Source organism: Chelonoidis abingdonii, chromosome 5, assembly GCF_003597395.2.
Source record: "Chelonoidis abingdonii isolate Lonesome George chromosome 5, CheloAbing_2.0, whole genome shotgun sequence".
Taxonomy (NCBI): Eukaryota; Metazoa; Chordata; order Testudines; family Testudinidae; genus Chelonoidis; species Chelonoidis abingdonii.
In genome coordinates, this window is record NC_133773.1 from 94419830 (window position 1) to 94442708 (window position 22879).

The 22879-nt window shown below is 39.2% G+C and overlaps 1 protein-coding gene across 1 annotated transcript in view; it reads right to left on the minus strand.

Moving 5' to 3' along the window:
- Positions 1–279: 279 nt before the first annotated feature.
- The window catches only part of CWH43 (cell wall biogenesis 43 C-terminal homolog), a 44213-nt gene continuing 21613 nt past the window's right edge, over positions 280–22879 (minus strand). Inside the window, exons 9-16 of the mRNA XM_032768867.1 lie at positions 20759–20838; positions 16553–16658; positions 12747–12882; positions 10768–10917; positions 5478–5622; positions 4765–4826; positions 3443–3598; positions 280–376 (exon numbers count right to left, since the gene is read on the minus strand). Of these exons, the coding sequence (XP_032624758.1) occupies positions 280–376; positions 3443–3598; positions 4765–4826; positions 5478–5622; positions 10768–10917; positions 12747–12882; positions 16553–16658; positions 20759–20838 (932 nt within the window). The remainder of the gene's footprint in view (positions 377–3442; positions 3599–4764; positions 4827–5477; positions 5623–10767; positions 10918–12746; positions 12883–16552; positions 16659–20758; positions 20839–22879) is intronic.

Consider the following 22879-nt stretch of genomic DNA (forward strand, 5'->3'; position numbering starts at 1 on the left):
GGCCGATCCGGCGGGTAGTCTGGATGTACCCTAACAAAACCTTCCCTCTCTCCCACATTAATGACTATTTTGATTGGTAATTTCTTTCTTTAAAAAATGGAGAGAGTGAACCTTAAAAAAAAGGTTTTACAATTTCATAAGTTATTAGTCATCACATATTGCAAGACATTGACAATATTATGTAGCCTGGAAGATGCTCAGTCTCTAAAAGGTGTAGTTTTGGTTGGCTGACAGTTTGATTTAAATCTACAGACCTTGCTTTCTGGTCACACTGATGTGTTATTTCCTCATTCTAGTCTGTTTAAAATACTTGGGAGTACTCATATGAAAATGATGAATATGTTCATAGTTATGTCCATCTTTGTAGGATCCAAATCTAAGAAAAAATAATTAACAAAGCAAAATCATTACAACATAGCTACAATGAATTAACCCATGCAATTAAATGACAAAATTTTATAGTGTAATTAACATTTAATCTGAACAATTGTTTTTAAACTCGGCTTCATTTTAAAGTACACATGTTGAGAACACATTTTTTTTCAAAAAGCAAAGATGGGAGAAAAAAAGCAAGAATGTCTGAAAGGCAAATCACACAGAATGACAGGTCTGAAGCAAAAATAGAAAGTTCCTTGTAGGAAAACAAAACGTTTAGTCTATCACAGCAATATGCCACAAAAGTCTATTTGTATCAGAATCAGCAGCTACATCCTGGTACAAGTAAATCATAATTACCTATATGCTCTAGTTTATGAAGGAGTGAGTATAACAAACACATTTAAATATGCAGTATAAATGATTACATGATGACCCAATACTATGAATATTCCATAAATGGAACTTCAGCTGAATGAGAGTTGCGCAGATACAGTGAAATCCTGGCCCCATTGAAATCAATGGGAGTTTTGTCGTTGACTTTAATGAAGACAGGATTTCACCCGTGAGTGCCTGAAGGCTGAGACTCACTGTTTGTCCAGACTCCCTATTCTTAAAATTATGCCAAAAAGCTGTAAGATCTAGATGAATAGAGAGAAGTATATTGCATATCACACTTAAACATGTAGATTTTAATTACTGCTTGACTATTACTGAGGTTTTCTTTTACAAAAAGATCAGCATTGTTTATTAACAATGCCAGCATTAGCTAGACATATAAAAAGAATAGAAAATTTATTTTTAAAAATTATACTTAAAAAGGTAAAGCTTGTTCTTGGGAGCTGTCATTTTCCTGCTTTCAAGCAGGAGTAAAAGAAATTAGAACAGAAAGAAACTCGCTCTGCATTGAAATAAATAGACAAAGATCAGGACTTTGAATATGGATTTTAAGTTCCAACACATGGAACAGACTGTGGAAATCTTCAATCACATGCATAACCCAACTGACATCAGTACCTAAAACACAAATACTGACTGAAATTTACCTCATGAATCTTAAATACTTCTCCCACTGATTTCAATGCAGAACAAATTTCCTTTCTAGCCTTATTTCTCTTACTTCCTGTGTATTAGCAGGAAAACAGCACCATCTGCCTCCAAAAACTCTTTTTCTGTAACACTTGTTCTGTTATGACTACATACTATTCTAGACAGATGCAACAATTAAAAATCTTCATGTGTTTAGCATTTATATTGTATTTTATAAAGTACTATATAAAATGTCATCCTGAGAGTTGCAGAGGAACACGCAACCCACATTGACTTTAAAACGGGTCATGAATTAATCCACACATCACTAATGTGAGGTAGGTATCTTCACTTCACAGAGCTGTACACTAGGGTATAGAAAGGCTAAATAACTCAAGGCATATGGCAAACCAGTGGGAGAAATTAATTAGAAATAAGGAGCTCTGGCCTCCTAATCTTGTGCTCAGTCCAGCAGACCATGTTGCCTCACACGTTATATTTATAAAACCCAGTTTTGCTCCTGTGACCGAAAACCTCCCTGTATTTACCCCTATACACTACTGTAATAATCATACAAAATATGCCTTGTTAGGTATCTTCTGAAAACTAATAACTCCCTGGTCAATAATAACATGGTAAAATGTGTGTAGCAACATTAAATGCAAAGTTTTGAAAACCCCCTGCGTGATGTTCTTAGCACATGTTTAAAATCACATAGCCCTCCCCAGACAGAAGTATCCTGGATGAAATGTGTGTTTACCTCACTTTACATATAAATAATCATGGTGCTTGAGACAGTAGGGAGAGGAGATGGCAAGAAACAGAGTAAATTTGTTTTTCAGCAAACACTGGTGAGAAGAAAGAACACGGAGTCTCCTTCATCAAACTCCAGGTCACCTTCTTTACTCTTTGAATAAACCATTCTTTGAAGGGTAACCCTCAGAAGAATCCACTTCAAGGGTTAACAGGACTACAAAAGAAAGAGGGATCTGTCTCTCTCTCTCACCCCTGAGGGTATGTCTACACTATCCGCCGGATTGGCAGGTAGTGATCGGTTTATCGGGGATCGATATATCACATCTCATCTAGACGCGATATATCGATCCCCGAACTCGCTCCTGTTGACTCCGGAACTCCACCAGTGCAAGCGGCGGTAGTGGAGTCGACAGGGGAGCCACGGCCATCGATCCCACGCTGTGAGGACTGGCGGTAAGTCGAAATAAGATACTTCAACTTCAGCTATGCTATTCACGTAGCTGAAGTTGCGTATCTTACATCGACCCCGCCCCCTAGTGTAGACCAGACTTAAGAAGACAAAGGAACCAGCCCTTTGATTTTGAGGGGTGACCCTGACCAAAGAATTTGGGCAGCCAGATGCCTGGAAACATAGTAAGGATTTTACCTTGAACCAAGTCTAGCGAGTTTAAGTTTTAGCTGCTAGAAAGTGTTTTATCTTTAAACCATTTCTGACTTTAATACCTTACACTTGTACTGTACTCACTGAACACCTCTCTTTGTAGTTAAATAAACTTGCATTTTTAGTCTAATCCAATGTTATGTTTAAACTGAACTGTTTGGTAACTCCAGTTAAAGTAGCAAACTGTTGAATATCGACCCTTTACGGGGGAACAGACCTCTAATAACTTAATTGTCCAAGAGAGAGTAGGACAATGCAGAATGCACATTTTAGGAAAATTTGGGAAGGGGAGTGTGTTAGGGTTATCCTGAAAGGCTGGTGGAAGCCAGAGTGTGACTGGAACATTGCCAACAGGCTGCTGGGGTCTGAGCTGCTGAACCAGGGTTGCACCTACAATCAGATACTCAGGGTGTAACATGCTGTTAGGCTGTTTGTAAGTGGCCCTGGTTGGGAGCTACAACAGTAAAGCATTGTGAGGCACCCAAAGTTGCAGAACAGGTGGTGAAAACCCCTCACTGGTCTGGATTACACCCGAATGTGACAGTTCCTCAAATTTTCCCTTTTGGGTAATACAAATAAATAAATAATGATCATCTTCAAATGTTTTTCTGATACACTGACCTTGGGTTGAAATGGATGTCCTCAGGAACTTGGCTGGGGTCAATGATGATTTTGTCATTGTCAACATAATTATCCAAGTCATCTGGGATCCTAAATTTGGCCATCTGAACTTCTGAATCACTCAGACCAGCATGAGAAATGCGGGCATAACCCAACCTATCACATCCAAACACACAATTACTTTGAAGAAATAGCTCAAAGTCAAATCACCACATTAAAGCCTTTTTAAATCAGTGTCTTTAACAGTTATTTTAACCCACCAATATAATTCTTTTAATTTCTATAGCACTTTTCATCCAAAGATCTCAAAGCACTCAACATATATAAGCTTCACAACACAATTTTGCATATGGAAAAACTGAGAAATAGTGTAAATGCCTGAGATTACACAGCAAGTCAGATGTAGGACTAGGAATATTACTTAGAAAGCATTATGTTGTAGTTTACAATCATTAGAATATAATGGTATGTCTCAACAACTTTTTTCAAATAAACCATTTTGAAAGTTTCCAATAAATATTCAGGGAAGAGAAGTGAACTTAAAATACATGTGTAATAATAAAAGTTTTGTTATAAATGGCATCTCACCCACTACAGCTGTTCTCTTTGTGTATTCAGTCTCCTTATGGACAATATGGTTTACTACTTTTTATTCCTGTTAACACTGCAGACTTTATACAGCTACGTCAGAGTGAGCTCGATTCTATTCTGGCTCATGAATCACCAACAGAATTATTTACTAGGGGCTCAAATCCTGCAAGGTGCTAAGCATCCAGCCCTCGTCCAGTAAAGCATTTAGCATGTGATTAACTTCAAGCACATGAGTATTCTCATTGACGTCAATGCAAAGCTTTGCTGGACAGGGGCCAGAGTGCCCAACACCTCACAAGATCAAACCTCAAGATAACATTTCAGAATTTGTATCACTGGTGGTGATGAGTGAGCAAGAATTCCAGGATCAGATTGCAGAGCTGGCATTTAGGAAAATAAAGTCTTTATGTATTAACCAAGCAGATTTGACCTGGAAGTCTTACAAACACAAAGATGGAACCCCCATGATGACATATTTATAGAGTAACTTTACAAAGTAGAATCACACTAAATCTGACTTCCACTTATCAGGTTCCATATTACTTCATGTTATACCTGACTGCCTGCATGTAGTTTAGTAGTTTGCCTTTAGCCAGTCAGAAAGTTTGATGTAAATTAAAGATGAGAAGTAAGCTCTTCCATTCAGATGAGTTATACAGGTTTCTGTCATGAGATCTAAAAATGATAATAGTAACGTATCTAAAACAAGTAAATTATCCATTTTGACATACCTTATTAGTCCACGATACATGATGTAATCACACCACCTGTCATTATCTGTACTGTCAATATCCTATAAGGGGAAAAATAAAGCAAATATGACAAGGTTTCTTCAAAAATGACCTCGGGTCAGGGCATGTCTCCACTAGGGTCACTATAGCTGCTGCAGTGACACAGTGCAGATGCTTCCTACATTGACAGAAGGCGTTTTTTCCATCAATGTAGGTAATCCCTGACCCTGAGCAGCACTAGCTAGGTCGACAGAAGAATTCTTCCATCAACCCTAATCTGCGTCTACACTGGGGGTTAGGTAGACTTAATTACAGTCCTCAAGGGTATGAATTTTTCACACCCTTGAGCAATGTAGCTAGGTTGATCTAAATTTTAAACGTAGACCAGGCCTCAGTAACAGAATCTGTATGTGGACACAGAACAAGGAAATGATTTGCTTGAGATGTAGTCAAAGTTGCAAAGGAAACAAGAATCCTGATGTTAGATCCAGGCAGGTAAGTAAAGGAAGACTGATTTTTTTTAAGGTATTTTATTTCTAAAATAATAGTTCCTAACAGGTAATTGAAAAATGGAACAGATTTTAAAACAAGTTGTTTTTTAAAAGGTATGTGTATTTTTAACCCTATAATCTGCATAGGTTACTGATTTGTAATCTTAAATTCATCTTTTGTTAATTAGTCAATTGTTATAGTTAATAGTAGTTCTACATTACCTTAACATTGCCATTTTCAATTAGTTCTATGTAATCTCTGGATCCAGGAGCTGAAGTGATATATCCTAGAAATACAAGCTGTCGAGAGCTATTCTTCAACAGGTTTGAAACAGCAATAGCCTGGAGCTTCCTGTCCAAGTCATCTCTGAAAGAAGTGGGAAACTGTTACTAAAAAAAAAATTTTTTTTAAAGGATCACAAAGGAGTCTCACTGATACAAACACAGAAAACCATGGGTTATGCAATAGAAAACAGTGTGTGAAAGTTTACAAAAATAGGATGCTTTTAAAACTTTTGAAATGTTTGACCTATGGCACAAATTAGCTGCAAATAAGAGCTTCTTTCTCCTCAACACATTCCATGAATAGCTTGTTCTAAGTTTTTATACAGAGCTCTAATCACCATGAACATCTCATCTGAGTATCTTGTGCAGTTAAGACTTTGAATCTGTCTAAATTATAAGTTTAACTGTGCCGGCACATAACTGTGTGGCACATTTTGGGACGTCCACATTCTAACATGACCTTTTAATTGTACCATGGACAGGACAACCAAATCCTAGCATTGCGTTACAGAATCATGCTAAAGCCTAGATAATGGAACAATTTCTCTAACACCATTCGAAAACGGTGTCCCACAAATACTACCAACAGAAATGGTGCTGGAACCTGTAGCCCTAAGGATTAATCTATTTGTTTGTATAAATATATATTTTCTTATAAATTTGAGTATTTGATGTAATAGGCTTATAGATTTATATTAAAAATAAGTCTGGCTGTAATGCAAGAGACCTACAGGCCAAAATCCTGTATGGTAAGCTAAGGCAAAGTTAGCAACATTTTGCGACCCTTACCCAGAAAAGCAGTAATAGACAAAACACCCACGCAGATGTCTAGAGACCTTTTGCCTAAACCAATAGACAATGGAGGATGGCAAAGGGGATTTTTCCACAGACCTAACAAGTACACCACAGATGCGTACATACCTGTCATCCATACGGACGTACATATTAGCCTATGGGGTAAGTGTACCCTTATATTTCTGTGGGGGAAGGATGAAATTTGGGCATAAGGGGAAGGATTTCTGACCAATGCCCTATAAAAGGTGATGCATCTCGCCATTACAGAGGCAGTTTAGCCACCTACCTATTCCTCTCTACTCTTCATTGCCTCTACCTTCAACAACGTATCGATGCTACCCATCTACTACGGCGATTACCTATTAATGGGCCGTACTTTATTTCTTTTCAAACTGTAAGTTTAAGGGACTATGGTAAGCTTGGTTTCCCTACACCTTATTTTCAGTTTAAGATTTACTGAGTTAAGTTAAAGAGTAAAAAGCTTTAACAGCTCTGCATTTAGCTTCCTCTGCTAGAGGTGTGAAAACGGAACTGCCACAGGCATGGCCTCATATCTTCCAACATCAGGTTATTAAAAGATAGTGTGAGTATTAACCACGTTTGCAATTCATAATATTGTATTATCATACGTATCTCTTAAATAACAGTAATACAAGTGTAACTCTGTAATTCTACCTGTTTTACCATTTGCTTACTATTTCATTGATTTTAATAAAAAGTCTTTATGACTATATCTGTCTCAGTTAAGCTTCCTGTCATACCCCCAAAGGTCATTTTATAAACTCTGTGAAGCCTGATTCAGGATGAACTTTATCTTCTGATCAAACAAATTGGCAAGCCGAAACCCATACTAATTAATATCCATAATAATTATTAGTAAAACTATTATTAACATTGATTAAAATTAATTAAATAAAATTAAATTAAGTGGATAAATTAAATCAACATTACTAACACTCCAAATCAGGCTACAAACGTACTGATTTAACTAAATCAATTTAAAGACTGATTTTAATTTAATCAATGCAGGTTGTGTGCATAGACCACACTAGAAAATCATTATTCTCCTGTATGTTTGTATTGTAGAACCTTGCACTGGTATTGCTGGACAGATGCAGATCAAAAGGCTTTATGCCGGAATATATCTTTCCAGTGCTCTTATTGTATTTACTGAATTTCTAAATATACCTTCCCGGTTCTCTTATTCTATTTATTGGGTTTCTAAATTACTCCAATAAAAATATCAGTGATCTAAGTAGAGGAGTTGGTCTGCTTCCTCCTATAGATAACACACATTTAACGCAAGCCAAACAAAGGAATGGTTTAAAGAAGACACTGATCCAGATCTATACAAAGCCCTGTGCTGAACTATCTTTCTCACAGGTCCTCCCATGTGTTTCTGTGAGAGAAGACCTGCACTGATATAATCCCATTTTTTAAAAAGAATCCTTTATTAATATAAAAGCTATGGTTTCTGATTACTGTTCCCCACTTTCAAAAGCAGCAATAAAATTATATTTTTAATTAACCAATTATAAAACCTCCATTATGAATATGAATTCTCAGAATTAGTCTCAAAACACAATTTACTTTGCATCTGCTTCCTTAGCAAGCTGACAGTAGCCCTATAAACTGATAAACAAAGCAATGCTTAATATGGGATGATCTTGTGTCCCTTCTCCCAAGGAACTGATGCTCGGGTGCGTTGAAAAAGTAAGTTCCTCCCTCAAAGGACACTTTTGGCTTCCGAGACTTTCAGTTGCACTTGGGTCATGTTTTCAAACTTTTCTTTGTATCTATGAGGGCTAGAATTTTTTTTTCCGTAAGTGAAAGCTGAGATCCCAATAATCACTTGACTCCTGGAGCTAGGGCTTTTAAGAAAAATCCATCAAATATCATAAGACTTGAGAAATTTGCAAGAATTGATAACACGGATATTCTCCCCTAAATAAATGGAAAGCTGGGCTGGAGGCTTTAGGTCACTAGAGGAACACTGGTGAAGGGGAGGGCAGAATGGCCAGGGAAGAATACCACTGGAGGGAACTGAAGGCTGGTCAGCAGGTAGGAATGCTGGCACTAAGCACTGAACTCCTTCCATTCCCCATACACAGCTACCAGGTGGGCTGCTTGTTTCTATTCCTTTTCAATTTGAATGAATTGGCCTCCAGGAGGTGTTTTCCAGGCCCAGAAACAGCGCTCAATCATGTTGAAGTGATGCGTGACTGTTGCCAACAATTGCAGATTGCTCCACTCTATGTCTTCCAGCAGGGCTGCTTGAGCGGCATCGCATTTTTCTGCACAGTGGCTCTGGTATCAGGTGTGTAAATACTGCAGGATAAGGTGTGAGATGCTTGTAATGCTCACAACAGTGCGCAGCTGAGCGGGGTCCATGCTTATTGTGCTATGATGTCCGCCTGGGTAACCCAGGCTTGCGAAAAAGGCTTGGCTTGTTTGCTGTTGATTTCAGAGAGGGAGGAATGGAGGGAGGTAAGCGCATCATGGGAGGCTAATGCCATGTTCCCATAACCACTCGTGTCAATGTTTTGGTTCCATAAGGCATTGCAAGCCCAACCCAAAATTCCACTCAGCTACGTGCACTGTGGGATAGCTACCCACTGTGCAGTGCTCTGTGAGTTGATGCAAGCCCTGCTAGTGAGATGCATTCAGCCAACACAATGAGCATAGTGTGGACACTTAACACTGACTTGCTTAAATCGGAGGCTCGATGTCGACTTAACTTTGTAGTATAGACATGGCCTGAGAGAAACACAGGTGCTTCCCCCCCTCCATGACCAGTTTCTCCCACTCCCTTCTTGTTGGGATGTGCTTCTCTTCCCTTCTCTGCTACCCTGACAGCCAGATTCTTTGGGGTGGGGACACAAAGTTGAACAGAAAAATGGAAGTGACTGGGCTGCCTGCTTTAAGCTCTCTTTTAGAGGGCAAATTGGGAGCCATTTCAGACCAAGTCAGTTTAACTAGTAAGACAGTTTCCAAGAAATCCAGCTAACTAGAAGTGAAGCTTCTGAGGTGGGAAAGTGGTGAGGGGGAACTTAATGGGTAGAAGGAAGCAAACTGATCATTTTAAACTACCTCCCACATTCCCCTGGATCCTGGTGGTTATGGCCAGACACTTTCAACTTGCTTTCTAACATAATTATAATAATTAGGGAGTTTATGGAATTGCCACCAGTAATTGCTTGCTGCTCCAGTACAACTCACATTTTCTGTGCTTTTAGCCTGTGATCTCCTCAAGGCAGAATCCTGTTTTTAGCATGGCCCATTCATTAGTTTAAAGTGCCAAGTACACCTTACAGCACTATAAATAACAACTAACCACAGAGTAAACTGAAAACTGCTTAGCTGTCTCTTCTAGGTTTTATGCCAGAGGTCCCCAAACTGGAGGAACATTCAGGGGATGGGGGAAGAGGGACAGCTGGGACCTAAGCCAGCCCCCATGTGAGGGGGGAGGGAGCACCAAGTACCTCCCTTCCTGGCCCTGACCCCACTAACTAACTCCAGCCTTTTTCAGAAGCTTTTTTGCCTTTTATATTCCTTATCGGAAGGTATAGTTATCTCTGCATAAATTACAGTAATTAAGAGATAAATCCATAAATCTAATAATTGGGATCTTAATATTAGCTACTGTGGAACATAAAGGAAAATGAATTATAACTACTTAAAGATTCACAAAACCTGCCCAATTATTAATATACAGTACACAGCCATAATCAAGAAATTCCTTTAAGAAAAGATTGAGAAAGACAATATATTTATTAATCCCCTCAAGCTTTTGATTTATCAGCACAATTCTTCATTTCAGAAGCTGGAGGTCAAGTTTTACACCTCCAGTTTCAGCTGTCCAGTAAAGGTACTGAACTTGCTTTTTTCTTGCTGTTTATACACTGTATCTTATTAGAAGTCTCAGAATTGCTATCTTTCCGTGCAGAGGGGGAAAAAACACCCTACGCTTAGGCCCTATAACTTCTTACCAAGCCACAATTTATGCCATCTGTACCTGAGTCTATCCTCCCTGATGGAACATAATGGAACTCTATCTACTGAGAGGGAAGAGGCTGAGGTGAGGGGGAGGAATCCATTACAGTTTCAAAGCCAATTCTGACTCTGTAGACACTAAATAGTCTGCAAAATCAGCACTGTAGTTTTGCAAGGTCTGTAGCAGTGTAAACCTGCATATCTCAGGGATGGCTGAGTTTTGCAGGATACATTTCTACCTTAAACTAATAAATCAAGATCCTTTCCCAAACCATTAACTTTATCATACTATCTCCTCCAATATGCCTGGTTAAAAAGCAATTATTACAGTGGAAAATGTTTAGAGGACATTTACTTTATAAAAACCACTGCTTAATGTTAATTACATAGAAGATGGAAAGAAAAATGTAACTGAATTTAAAAAAAAAACAATACACACTCTTCATTTCCAAAGTGAGCAACAACAAAATCCACCAGTTTCCCAGTGAAGTTGACAGTCATGGAGATGGCTGGTGCAATCTCTCCCTCAGGGGATGGGAGAAGGTGATGGCTGGATTTCACAATTGGGTATCTTGATAGAGCCATAATCCTACAGTGAAATAGAAAGAAACCTAATTTTTTCAGTTCTAAAACATGATGAGGAGGTCCATAAACAAGCAGAACAAATACAGACATCAGACTTCAAAACACAAATACTGCGTACAGTGTATTAGGAAAGGTAAGTGAAACTGGATAGTAAGTGAGTATTCAGCATGTAGACTGATTTTAGCATTTAGGGCCCAATCCAATGGCCACTGAAGTCAGTGAAAGGACTCCTATTATCTTCAATGGACTTTGGATCAGACTCAGTCTTCAGCACATTGCCTCAGAAAATCCTTGAGCAAATTTAGCTATGGTAGGCACAAGGCCACAGGCTCAGTGCCATACTTTTTGTACACAACAACAGCAGAATACAATAAAGTATCTGCATATATTGAAGCATTCAATATCTTTTTACACATATATAAAAACACTTTTTAAAAGTTGTTTTTAAACACGAATAAACATTTTAAAATATTTTGTCAAGGATATACTTCCACTAAAGAAAGGAACAGCTGAGAGTCTACCAGCAGGCACTGCAGCACACAGAAAAATGAGAAATCAGTGTGTCATCCACAACTCTTAACAGAACAGCTCTTCCAGAAGAATTATCCTTTGCAGAAAAGAAGCAGCTGCTTTGATGTCCTAGACAATGCACATACATCACAAGAGGCTCCTGAAAAGCAGCACAATTTCACTAAATATCCTGCCAGCCACAGCACAGGATGGCGAGGACTTTTGAAAAGTGAAAATAAGCCTGACATTTTGACTTAGAGCACCACTGCGAAGTAATTCAAGGAAGGAAGACTGAAATAAATAGTTGATATCCTCCATGCAAAATAGGACTTCATAACAACCATCCTTCCATAACTTTTAATTACAAGTGAGCAGTAATCCAACCTTAACATTGAAAACTTTTCATTTGTTCACCTTCAGTTTGGATTTTTTAAGTGTAGTTTAAGATTTTGGGAGATTTTGTAGGACCATGTGACCAACTACTTCTTTCTCTACTTCATTTCTCAGTCTTTAAAAATAAATAGGTGCAAGGTTCCTGTAACCAGATTCCTCCAAGGGTAGAAATTAAAAGTAAAATGTAATAAATGTTACTAGGAAGTTCCATATGATATTGAAACCTCAAAATTCCCCTTAAAACAATCCAGTATGATAAAAATTGCTATTTCAAGGCAGCAAAGACCTTCAAGCACACCATGAGTGGTAGCTGGTCAGATAGTAATGTAGAACTGGATACCAGAGACCAGGTTACAAAAAACATGCACAGACGTATCTTTCTATATATTTTCCTGCATAAAGTCCAAGCTAGATTCAAACTCATGTTAATCAAAATTCCAAGTTATTCCCAGCACAGTTACATCCCCACAATTTATACTGTATTCAAGCCTGAATCCAAATTCCCCAAGGCCAAAATGTACTGAAGAGAAATACCAGCTAGCTATAGCATTTGGAGCATGGCTCTTCTCAGTCTATCCACTACAAACCAGTAGTAATTCCCTTCATTGTGCTGCAGGATACAAGAATCTGGAGGGCAGAATTTGAAGACTGGCCTTTTCTAAACTGGCATCTTCTTTGCTGCATTCTGTAGCTAGAAACTTGGCACACACTGTTCTCTGCTGCTGTCACTGTTCTCAAAGTCTGCTGTCCAGCTTCCCTGATTTTATCAAGGTTCTGAGTGTCCCTCGTCTACCTTTGGAAAAATAAGGGCTGTATTGTACATTAAGTTGCTAAGAACTTTTATCATTAGAGCTTGTGACATTTTAATTTATATTTTTAAAAATCCATGTCTTTCCACACTCACTGTGTCTGTTTCCAGAGATAACTCACCCCCATGTGTGATCCCTTGCGCTTGGACCAAAATCGGTGTAAAAACCCAGTTTTTCTCCTAACCACATGGTTGGATCAATGTTCCCAATGAATGGCTTAGAGGCATCACTTTCCAGAATGGTAATAAAATCTGCACCTGGGAGACGAAATTTTGAAAAACTATAACTGTATAAAAACCCTCAGAGTTATTCTTCTGATTACACAGGATAGATGCAGCTCCGTCTAGCACCAGTCAGTGCCAATTCTACATTGACCAGAGGTTACTAAAGAGTGATGTAAGGTGTTCTCTCTCATCCATTGCTGTATACGCTGTTTCTGAAGTGCTCCCAGCGCTTGCTACCTAAGACTCCTCAGTATGGACACCTTACACCAATAATTCACCCCATTCCACAAAAGTGTGTGTTAATAGTGTTCCTGAAGTCTCTCCTCCCCCCACCCACAAGATGGAATTGCAGCCTTACTTCAAGAACACTTTTAGAGCGTTTTATTTAGTACAATAAAAATATGAGTGAAGGACTTGGTGGCTCAGACGATTTGAATGGGACACAGAACTCTTCCTTTCTAGGGATCAGCTCAAACGCAGCTCACACAGGTAATGATTGAAAGTGGATATTATTTGATGACTGCTGATCTATGTAAAGTAAGCCAGTCTGGGTCCAGTTCAGAACAGACAGGTGTTCACTTCACAAAAACTCACCATCACATTCAGTACTTTTATTGGCTGTCTCATCAGAGACAAGAAATGAATGAGCACAGCAACTGAGCTGCTCACTCACCATTAGAAATGTCCCCTCAAGGTCAAGATCGAGGCATGTTGGTAGCTGACAATGTGGGAGAAGTTTGCTCTGCCCTCAGACATGATACTTTTATTCTAAGATTCTCATAAAAATCAGGTAATTTTAATCAGAAACAAAGCAATGCTTGTTCATTTCTCAAAGAGTGGAAACTCAAATTTGCTATACCTCAATTACCAGTGAATTTATGAATTTCCTAGAAAGTTATGTAATATTTATATAAAACATAGAATTCTGTAATTTTATATTAAACCTGTGTCACCAGTTGAAAGAGATGTAGATTTCTTAATCTAAGGTTTGTCTTGAAATTTCTTACTACTGATGTCTGAATTGCTTCTTTTGGAAATAAACATTTCACTAGCACAAAGAAACTTTCAAAAGAAAATAAATAAATTACTGATCCTGTCATTAATGCTTTTGGTTCATGAAGGCTTCAGCTGATGGGTTTTAATGTGCATGAGAAATAAATACTTTCAATATATTTCTTATATAGATACTTTCAGGTTAAAAACATGGGCTACACTGTTCTATTTGAAGGGGAAAAAAACACTAAGAGAACAAGTATCCGAGGGGTAGCTGTGTTAGTCTGGATATGTAAAAAGCGACAAAGAGTCCTGTGGCACCTTGTAGACTAACAGACATATTGGAGCATAAGCTTTTGTGGGAATATTCACCCACGAAAGCCTATGCTCCAATACGTCTGGTAGTCTATAAGGTGCCACAGGACTCTTTGTCACTAAGAGGACAGAGAGTGGCCGAACTTTCAACTCCCGGAATTCTGAATTGTTTTTTTTAGAGGGTGGGGGTTGCCTACTGAATGGGCAAGGTGTCAGGTCCCTAAACGCAAAACCATCAGGACACCTGAGGAGGTCAGAGCCATCTGTGCAATAGCCCAGTGCTTCTTGTTGCTTCCTTGCCCCCATGTCATATGTCAGCATGACATGCTGCATCAGTGCCTGCAAACTCCGTATTGACATGGAGACAACACCTGCTCAGGGGAACAATTGGCTCCTTTAATAGAGGGGAACACAAACCATAATGCTAACCCCATCATCAGCATCACTCCTTCCTAATGCCCTTTGTGCACCTGAAGAGGAACTTGTGTGAGAATAATGTTACAAAGCCTCCCCCGCACACTCCAGTTCCACCTGATCTTGGCCCCTTCCATTCATGAGAGCAGTAGGGACAATCCAGACACATATGTAGTGCTAGAAAAGCAGATTTTCTTGCTCATATATGTTAAAACCAACATCTTAGAGTATAAAATCAAGTACATTTTAATAAGAATTCCTCTCTCTCAAACTACTATTTATAATGTTTACATTATACATTTCTCAGCTTTGACAATGCAAATAGACGAGTTCATTTCTCAAGTTTATAATTCATGGCTAGCCATTTTCATTTTCAGGCACTCAAGAAATGCACAAAGCTGCACTATTTTGCTTGCAGACATTGTAAGGGAATGTTTATTTTAAAACTAGGAGTCTGGTGGCACCTTAAAGACTAACAGATTTATTTGGGCATAAGCTTTCGTGGGTAAAAAAATGAAGTGGGTATTTTACCCACGAAAGCTTATGCTCAAATAAATCTGTTAGTCTTTAAGGTGTCACCCAACTCCTCATTGTTTTTGTGGATACAGACTAACATGGCTACCTCCTGATATTTTAAAACTGTTTCCACTGGAATTAAAAGTAATGGAGAAGTTAAAAAAACTAAATTTGGAGCCAAGTTTATCTGAAAGAGTCTTTAAACTTAAAGATAGGTTTCAGAGTAGCAGCCATGATAGTCTGTATCTGCAAAAAGAACAGGAGTACTTGTGGCACCTGAGAGACTTAACAAATTTATTTGAGCATAAGCTTTCGTGGGCTACAGTTCACTTCTTCGGATGTAGCCCATAAAAGCTTATGCTCAAATAAATTTGTTAGTCTCTAAGGTGCCACAAATACTCCTGTTCTTTTTAAACTTAAACTGTCTTTAAGTAAATGTACCAAATATTTTCCTATTTCCAGTGTTGTTATAGCCATGAAGATCACAGGATATCAGAGAGACAAAGTGGGTGAGGTAATATCTTTAATTGGACCGACCTCTGTCAGGGAAAGAGACAAGCTTTTGCGCTTAAAAAGAGCTTTACTTCAGGTCTGGGAAAAGTACTTAGAATGTCAGAGCTACATACAAGGTGGAACAGATTGTTAAGCATAAGGAGTTACCACGTGTTGCAAGAGGCTATTCAAGTGAAGTGGGCAGTTAACACCTCTGCAGTAATACGACAAAGAAGCGTTAGTGGGTTACAGATTGTTAATAATCAAAAAAAATTGTTGTAATGAGTTATAAATTGATTGTCTTTATTGAATCAAAGTGATGAATTTAAGCTCTCAGGCTCATCTTTTGGAAGAACTGTGCAGGTTTCCTTTGAGGATGAGGTCAGATATGGAGTGCCTGACTTGTGAAAAGTGGTCTCTTGGTCCTCATCCTCAAAGGAAACCTGCATAGAGCCTTGGCACTTAAATTCATAACTTTGCTAGACATTAAAAAAAATCATTGATTCAATAAAGACGCTAGATTTATGGCTCATTACAACAAACCTGTCACCCACTAACCCTCCTTTGTCCTACAACAGCAGAGGTGTTAACTGCCCACTTCACCTTCAATATTTTGCTTACAGAAATGTATTTAGACAATCACTCCTCTCTTTTATAAGAAAGAAAAAAATCTGAGGTTGATTATTGGAAAGTTCTCTCCAGCTGGGAATTCCACTTAAAACCAGTGGGGATATCACTTCCTCTTACTTGTTTGAAGCAAGCGGATTTTTAAGTGTATCACTGACATGATGATAATGGAACAGCTATAAAACACAAAAGTTTAAAAAAAACTATTTCATCCTACTGCTGTGAGGAACAGTCCTGTGCCAGCGGGAGGATGGATTCAATGACCCAGTAGGTTCTCTTCTTTCTAGCTTCTGTGATTACACCTTGTAGGATACACTCCTAAAATAAGGCTGACACAAAAAGGTACCTGTTTGATTAAGCAGAATTGCTGAACCTTCCAGGTTTGGCCACCCCTCATTGTCATATCCAAACCTGAAAGGCCAGATTGCAGCAGAGAAGTCTCTTGTTGAAGGCTGTAAGAAAAGAGAATGAAGAATTAAAAACCTGATAAATTCTACTATGTCTTTTAATCTAAGGTGCCATAAAACAGATCTAAGATTACACATTTTAATTAGTACATGTTCCTAACCCAGGTAAGTAGATTACAGAGGTCTGTAGGTATTATTAATAGCACATAATTTCCAAAAATAGAGAAAATCAGGAAGTCATGACATTTAAAACGTACCCACACAAATAAGGTAGGCAAATGAATAAGAAGGGGGGAGGGGTTACTCTCTCCCCATTCATGATGTGTCATAAACCTGGATAAATACTACAAAAAAAGTTACCGACAGACATTCACTCACATTTTAGTGTATTTGCATCACCTTTATTCAGACCTTTTCTTGTATTTGCCATCTGTGACTATTCTAATGAAAACTAGTAGGAACAGTTGTCATAAAAGCAAGTTTTGAGTGAATATTTCAGGATAGTCACAGAAAGAAAATTTCTAATTCATAATTGCAATTATTCACACCAGAAACTTGATTTTATAACATTCATCCACTCATGGAACAAAAACATGTCATGTAACGTGTCCAATCAAAACAGTTCTAATTTCAAACTGAAGCTATTGAATACTCAAAGCAAAATTTAAATTTGTAACTAAACTGCACGCTGAAATATGTGAGCATAAAACAATCTCTCTCACCTGACGCTGTCACACCAACACCCAGTTCTTTGGCCTGATAGAAAGTTTGGATCCCACCCACCCCCTTTAAAAAAAAAAATCAAATCTCCTTAATGAATCGAGAAGGGATGCTTCTAACTTGGAATAGTTTGTCAAAAAGGCTCCATTCAGAGCCTTAATAAGGTAGTTTGCCTCATTAAGGGTCAGGGGGCCAGGGGCCAGCAAGCCCTGTTCAGTTACCAGACCCAACGGGGAAGGGATCAGGTGATTCCTATAAGAGCTTAAGGGGAGCTGCAGGAAGTAGGGTGGCTCCTGTGTTCTGAATAGAGTTCAAGTGCAGCATTAGTGCTTCCTGGACTTGGAAGACAGCACAGAAGCCCTGCAGTGACCGACCTGTTGTTGTGTATAAATAAATTTGTGAGGTAAGAGTCCCATGGTCTTTTCAAAAGCCGGTTCTCCATGGCAGCACAACAGGCCTGTCACTGTACCAACTTCAGCTTAGATTTTCACTGTGGTTACCCTATACTGCTGAGCATACTAGCAGTGGAGCACTGCAACATCAGCCTAGTGACACGTCATGATTAAGACAGCACTTCAAACAAGAAGCATGTGACTGCTTTTCAAATCAAGGATTTAATTCCAGCTAATAAAGAATGTTATTCCAACTCACCTGATCCAGTTTTAAACAAAATGCTTGTTAGGTGGGTAAATCCTATAGTCTAATCAAAGCACTCCATTTCTGAACTGAAGACTGTAACCCTTATCCAGAACAAAGGATAAAGTGGATAAAAACTTTGTACTGTTCATGAAGGGGGGTGTATGAAGCTTGGAAATGAATCTGATGCTATATCACGCACACTTCAACACTGCCCAGCTCAACAAAATTTGAACAGATTCTACTATGACTCAGCCAAGTTGCAGGCACTGAGTTTCGAGTCTCCAGCCTGCTTGGTACAAAACCATTTGCTTGCTTCACTATCACATGTTCTTAGGTCATGAATACACGGGCAACTATTTGCATCAACATCAGTGAAGTACATGAACTCCCTCATTACCCCTTGAGTTAAATTCTGCCCTGATTAAAGTAACCCTGCATCAGCCAATTGAAGGGGGAAAAGAAGTGTATTTACAGACTACCTTATATAATAAAAGTATTACTGAGGCACTGGAAAGATTGATATCATTCCCCTAGTCAGAGAGTGGAAGTCAGAACAACCATTCACATTCATCCTCATGGAAGGAGGGTGGAAAAAGTGGAAAGAGACTCTCTCAAGAAGAGGCAATTTCAACATTTTTCCCAGTCCTGGAGATGCCCAAAAACATCTTTACACCATAAAAGCCCTTGGATTTACATTATATTGTAAATCCACACTTTACAGTCCAATGAGTTCTCACTTGTTCTCTCTTCCCACATCCTCCTCTTGCTGTGTCTAATTTTCCTTTCTTTTGCCCTACATTTTCCTTGGACCATTCCCTTTTTCCAACTTGTCTTTCCTCCCTCCTCAGTTTTACACCATACTAATAGTGTCACTATTCATTACTCTCTGCAAGTGCTTTGGAGGCAATTCTAACTTAATTTTAGTCTTTATTTTTCCCACCCATTATTTTTTATTTGTATTACAGAAGCACTCAACAGTCCCAAGCAAGATCAGGGCCCCATTGTGATAGCTGCCATATACATTCATAGCAAGAAAGACAGTTGCTGCATGAAAACAACTGCAATTCAAACAGACAAGGCAGACAAAGGGTACGTCTACACTGCACGATTATTTCGAATTAGCTTAAACCGATATTACAAAACAGATCTAATAAAATCGGTTTAGCGTGTCCACAGTGGGATCCCGAAATCGATTGTTTGCGTCCATGGTCCAAAGCTACCATCGATTTCAGGAGCGGTGCACTGTGGGTAGCTGTTCCTCAGCTATCCCATAGTTCCCACTTCCGTGTTGAGAGCACAGTGCCTGATGGGGCAGAAAACACTGCCCCGGGTGGTGCTGGGTACAGCCTCACCCCTCCCTTTGTGAAGGCAGCAGACAACCCTTTGGCGCCTTTTTCGCGGAGTGCATTGAGCAAACGCCATAGCACAGCAATCTTTCCCTTTTTTTTTCCACGTGGTGGTGGGGGGAAATAAACTGAGGAGCTGTTCCCTGAACCACGCCAGACACTGTGTTTGAACCTACAGACATTGGGAGCTCAGCCAAGAATGCAAATAATTTTCAGAGACTGCTGTGGACTGTGGGATAGCTGGAGTCCTCAGTACCCCCTCCCTCCCTTCATGAGCGTCCATTTGAGTCTCTGGCTTCCCGTTACGCTTGTCACACAGCGCTGTGTATACTGGAGTTTTTTATTCAAACGCTTTGGCATTTCGTGTTCTGTAACGGAGCTGGATACAACAGATTTGTCTCCCCATACAGCGATCAGACCTAGTATCTCCCGTACGGTCTATGCTGGAGCTCTTTTTCGATTTCAAACTGCATCGCCAGCCGTGCTGATCAGAGCTCCACGCTGGGCAAGCAGGAAATGTAATTCAAAAGTTCGCGGGGCTTTTCCTGTTTACCTGCCCGCTGCATCCGAGTTCAGATTGCTGTCCAGAGCGGTCAGTGCTGCACTCTGGGATGCCGCCCGGAGGCCAATAACGTCGATTTCCGTCCACATGAACCCTAATCCGAGTTATCACTATCGAATTTAGCGCTACTCCTCTCGTTTGGGAGGAGTTCCGAAATCGATTTAAGGAGCCGTTTAACTCGATATTAATGACGACGTCGTGTGAACGGATACAGCGTTAAATCGGTATATCAGCCATTAAACCGATTTAAAGTCGCAGTGTAGACCTGGCCAAAGGGTGGGAGAAAGGAAGTATTATCCCCCATTTTTTCAAAAACAGATGGGGAAGTAAGGCACAGAGATTGAGGGCTTGTCCACACTACCCACCGGATCAGCGGACAGTGATCAATCCAGCAGGGGTCAATTTATTGTGTCTAGTATAGATGCAATAAATCAACTGCTGAGCGCTCTTCTGTCGACTCCAGTACTCCATCAGAATGAGGAGCACAAGCGGAGTCGATGGGAGAGCATCAGCTGTTGACTTACTGCAGTGAAGACACTGCAGTAACTAGATCTAAGTACATCAATTTCAACTATGGTATTCGAGTAGCTGAAGTTGAGTATCTTAGATCAACCCAGCGTGGTAGTGTAGACAAGCCCTAAGTGATTTACCCAATGTCATAAAAGAAGTCTGCTACAAAGTCAGGAACTGAGATCAGATCTCCCAAGACCCAGTCCAGTGACTCAACCACAAGACCATTTTCCTCTGTTCCATACATATACTGAGTGACTTGTAGTTGCTGTGTATTGCTGGAAAGATTTCTAAGGGATCATTTGCAGATGTTACAGTGTGTTTGAAAATATATTTCTTTGTTAAAAAAACAATAACATATTACTCACCCCTTGGCCTAATTTCTTCTCATAAGCTTTATATCGCAGTCCTAATCCTAGCAGACCCACACCAACAAACAGCCATAAGACTTGAAACAGAAAAAACACAGGAAATTAGTTGTGAGAAAGAAAAAGGGAAAGAGTGCAGAGTTAATTTCATGGTCTCAGTTAAACATGGAAGGATATATTCTCTTCTTGGGATTAATATTCAAGGAATGGGAGATACTGTCCGGTTATAGTTAAATCTCCACATATTTCAACAATAACACAGTCCCAAGGAAGTGTAAGTACTTAGAAAGTATCTGCCCATCAGCATACATGCAGATATTTTTTGAAGAAAAATCTATCTGCCTTGCATTCATGTCCTCCAAAACAAAGCAGAAACAGCAGGGTTCATATAGCACTTTCCTTTGTATAGCTGAAATAATCTCTACTGAAGAACCTGTTACAGAAATTCATAAAGGCAAAAAGAAAATGCTCTGTTTTTTCCTGTCTCTGTACCAGAAATCCTTTTGGAGTATGGAAATATTAATTTGTTAATATTATCTTGCCAAGCAAATAGCTACAGTTTACTTTAAAAACTCCCAGACCTCAGAAAGATGCAGTCCCTACCAAACCTCCATAGAAGCACTTTTCTAAATGTACAAATTGGCAGATTCTTGAAGAAGCACTAAAACCTTATAGAATGTAAATCATAGCTTCTCTGTTGCTTCTGAAGTCTGCCAAATCACAGCAGTGGACAGCTAAGAATTCTCAGGGTTTGGTACTTCATAACTCAGTGATTAAATCACTTTGTGATCATTTCACATATACAAAGGCACATTATGCCTACCAAAAAACTCAGTTAACTCTAGTCAATTCATTCATCAAATCCTTAAACAAACAGTGATAAATTGACGTATAATTAATTTTACATTAATATCAAACTCTTGTAAAACAACTTTACTGCACATTTAGGCAAACTTTACCATGAATAATGGCAGGGAAAAAAAGACATATATGTACATGCCTTATAAAGCACAAAGGTGTTTGAGGTAGAAACTGACCAAAGAGCAGTAAAGCCTGGGAATGCTGGGGAAGTAAAGCCAGAGATCAGTGTGGCAATAAGTTATAATATCAGCTTGATAGGACAACGATATCCAGTGAAGGTAGGAGACAGAGTATTTTACTGTTCCACTCTTCTGAAGTTATAACAAGGCTAATGGCTTTGTTTTGGGGGTGGTAATACTTCTCACATTGACTATAAATATATTTTACTACACCCTAGGTACTTATATGGCCCCACTACCACAGTTTCTAAGCATTTCACCATCTTTAATAATATTCATAACACCCATGTGGGGTAGAGAAGTACCATCATCTCTGTTTTACAGATGGGGAAGTGAGGAACAGAGTGGCTAAGGGATTTGCCCAAGGTCATGCACGTAGTGATGGCAAAGCAGGGACTTGAACACAGGCCTCCTACAGCCTGACCTAATGCCCTAACCTCTAGACAACTTCTCTCTCTAATTCTCTATGTAAATAAAAAGCTATTATTGGACTATGTGATCCCAATTCTCCACTACTTCTCAGATGTGCTCAGTTGTAGCACAGAATGGCAGCCACAGGGGGCTGGCTGCAGCTCATTGATCCTCAACCAACAGAAGTTACAGCAGTGAGGCTCCTATGTCCAGTTGTGCCACTGAGGTGAACAGGGTGGTCAGCTCACAATTTTATTGCAAGTTTCATGATATTTGGTATTATTTTTACTTAAAAACCCAGCTCATAGAACCATGTTATTTTGTGAGAATTTCGGTCTTCATTTAAAAAAATATGAAAGCAAGTTTTTAATCTCTCATGCTTGCAGAAAAAAAGCTTCAAAATATGACCCAAATGCATCCTAAAGGTTTAGAAACCAGAAGGTCCAAATAAATAAAAACAATCTAACTCTTTTTTTATGAAAGGATGATTATTTTTCTGAGGTCCGGCTCTTAACTTTTTTTTTTTTTTTTTAACATTTGGGGTTAGCAATACTGTGTAAGTTCCAGCAAATGAGGCATAGTGAAACTCTGGTATACCACTTGTCCCCTCTTCCCCCAAGCTTGACATTCCCCTTTCTCCTCCTTGTGCTGGGGCTGAGGGATGCAGCTG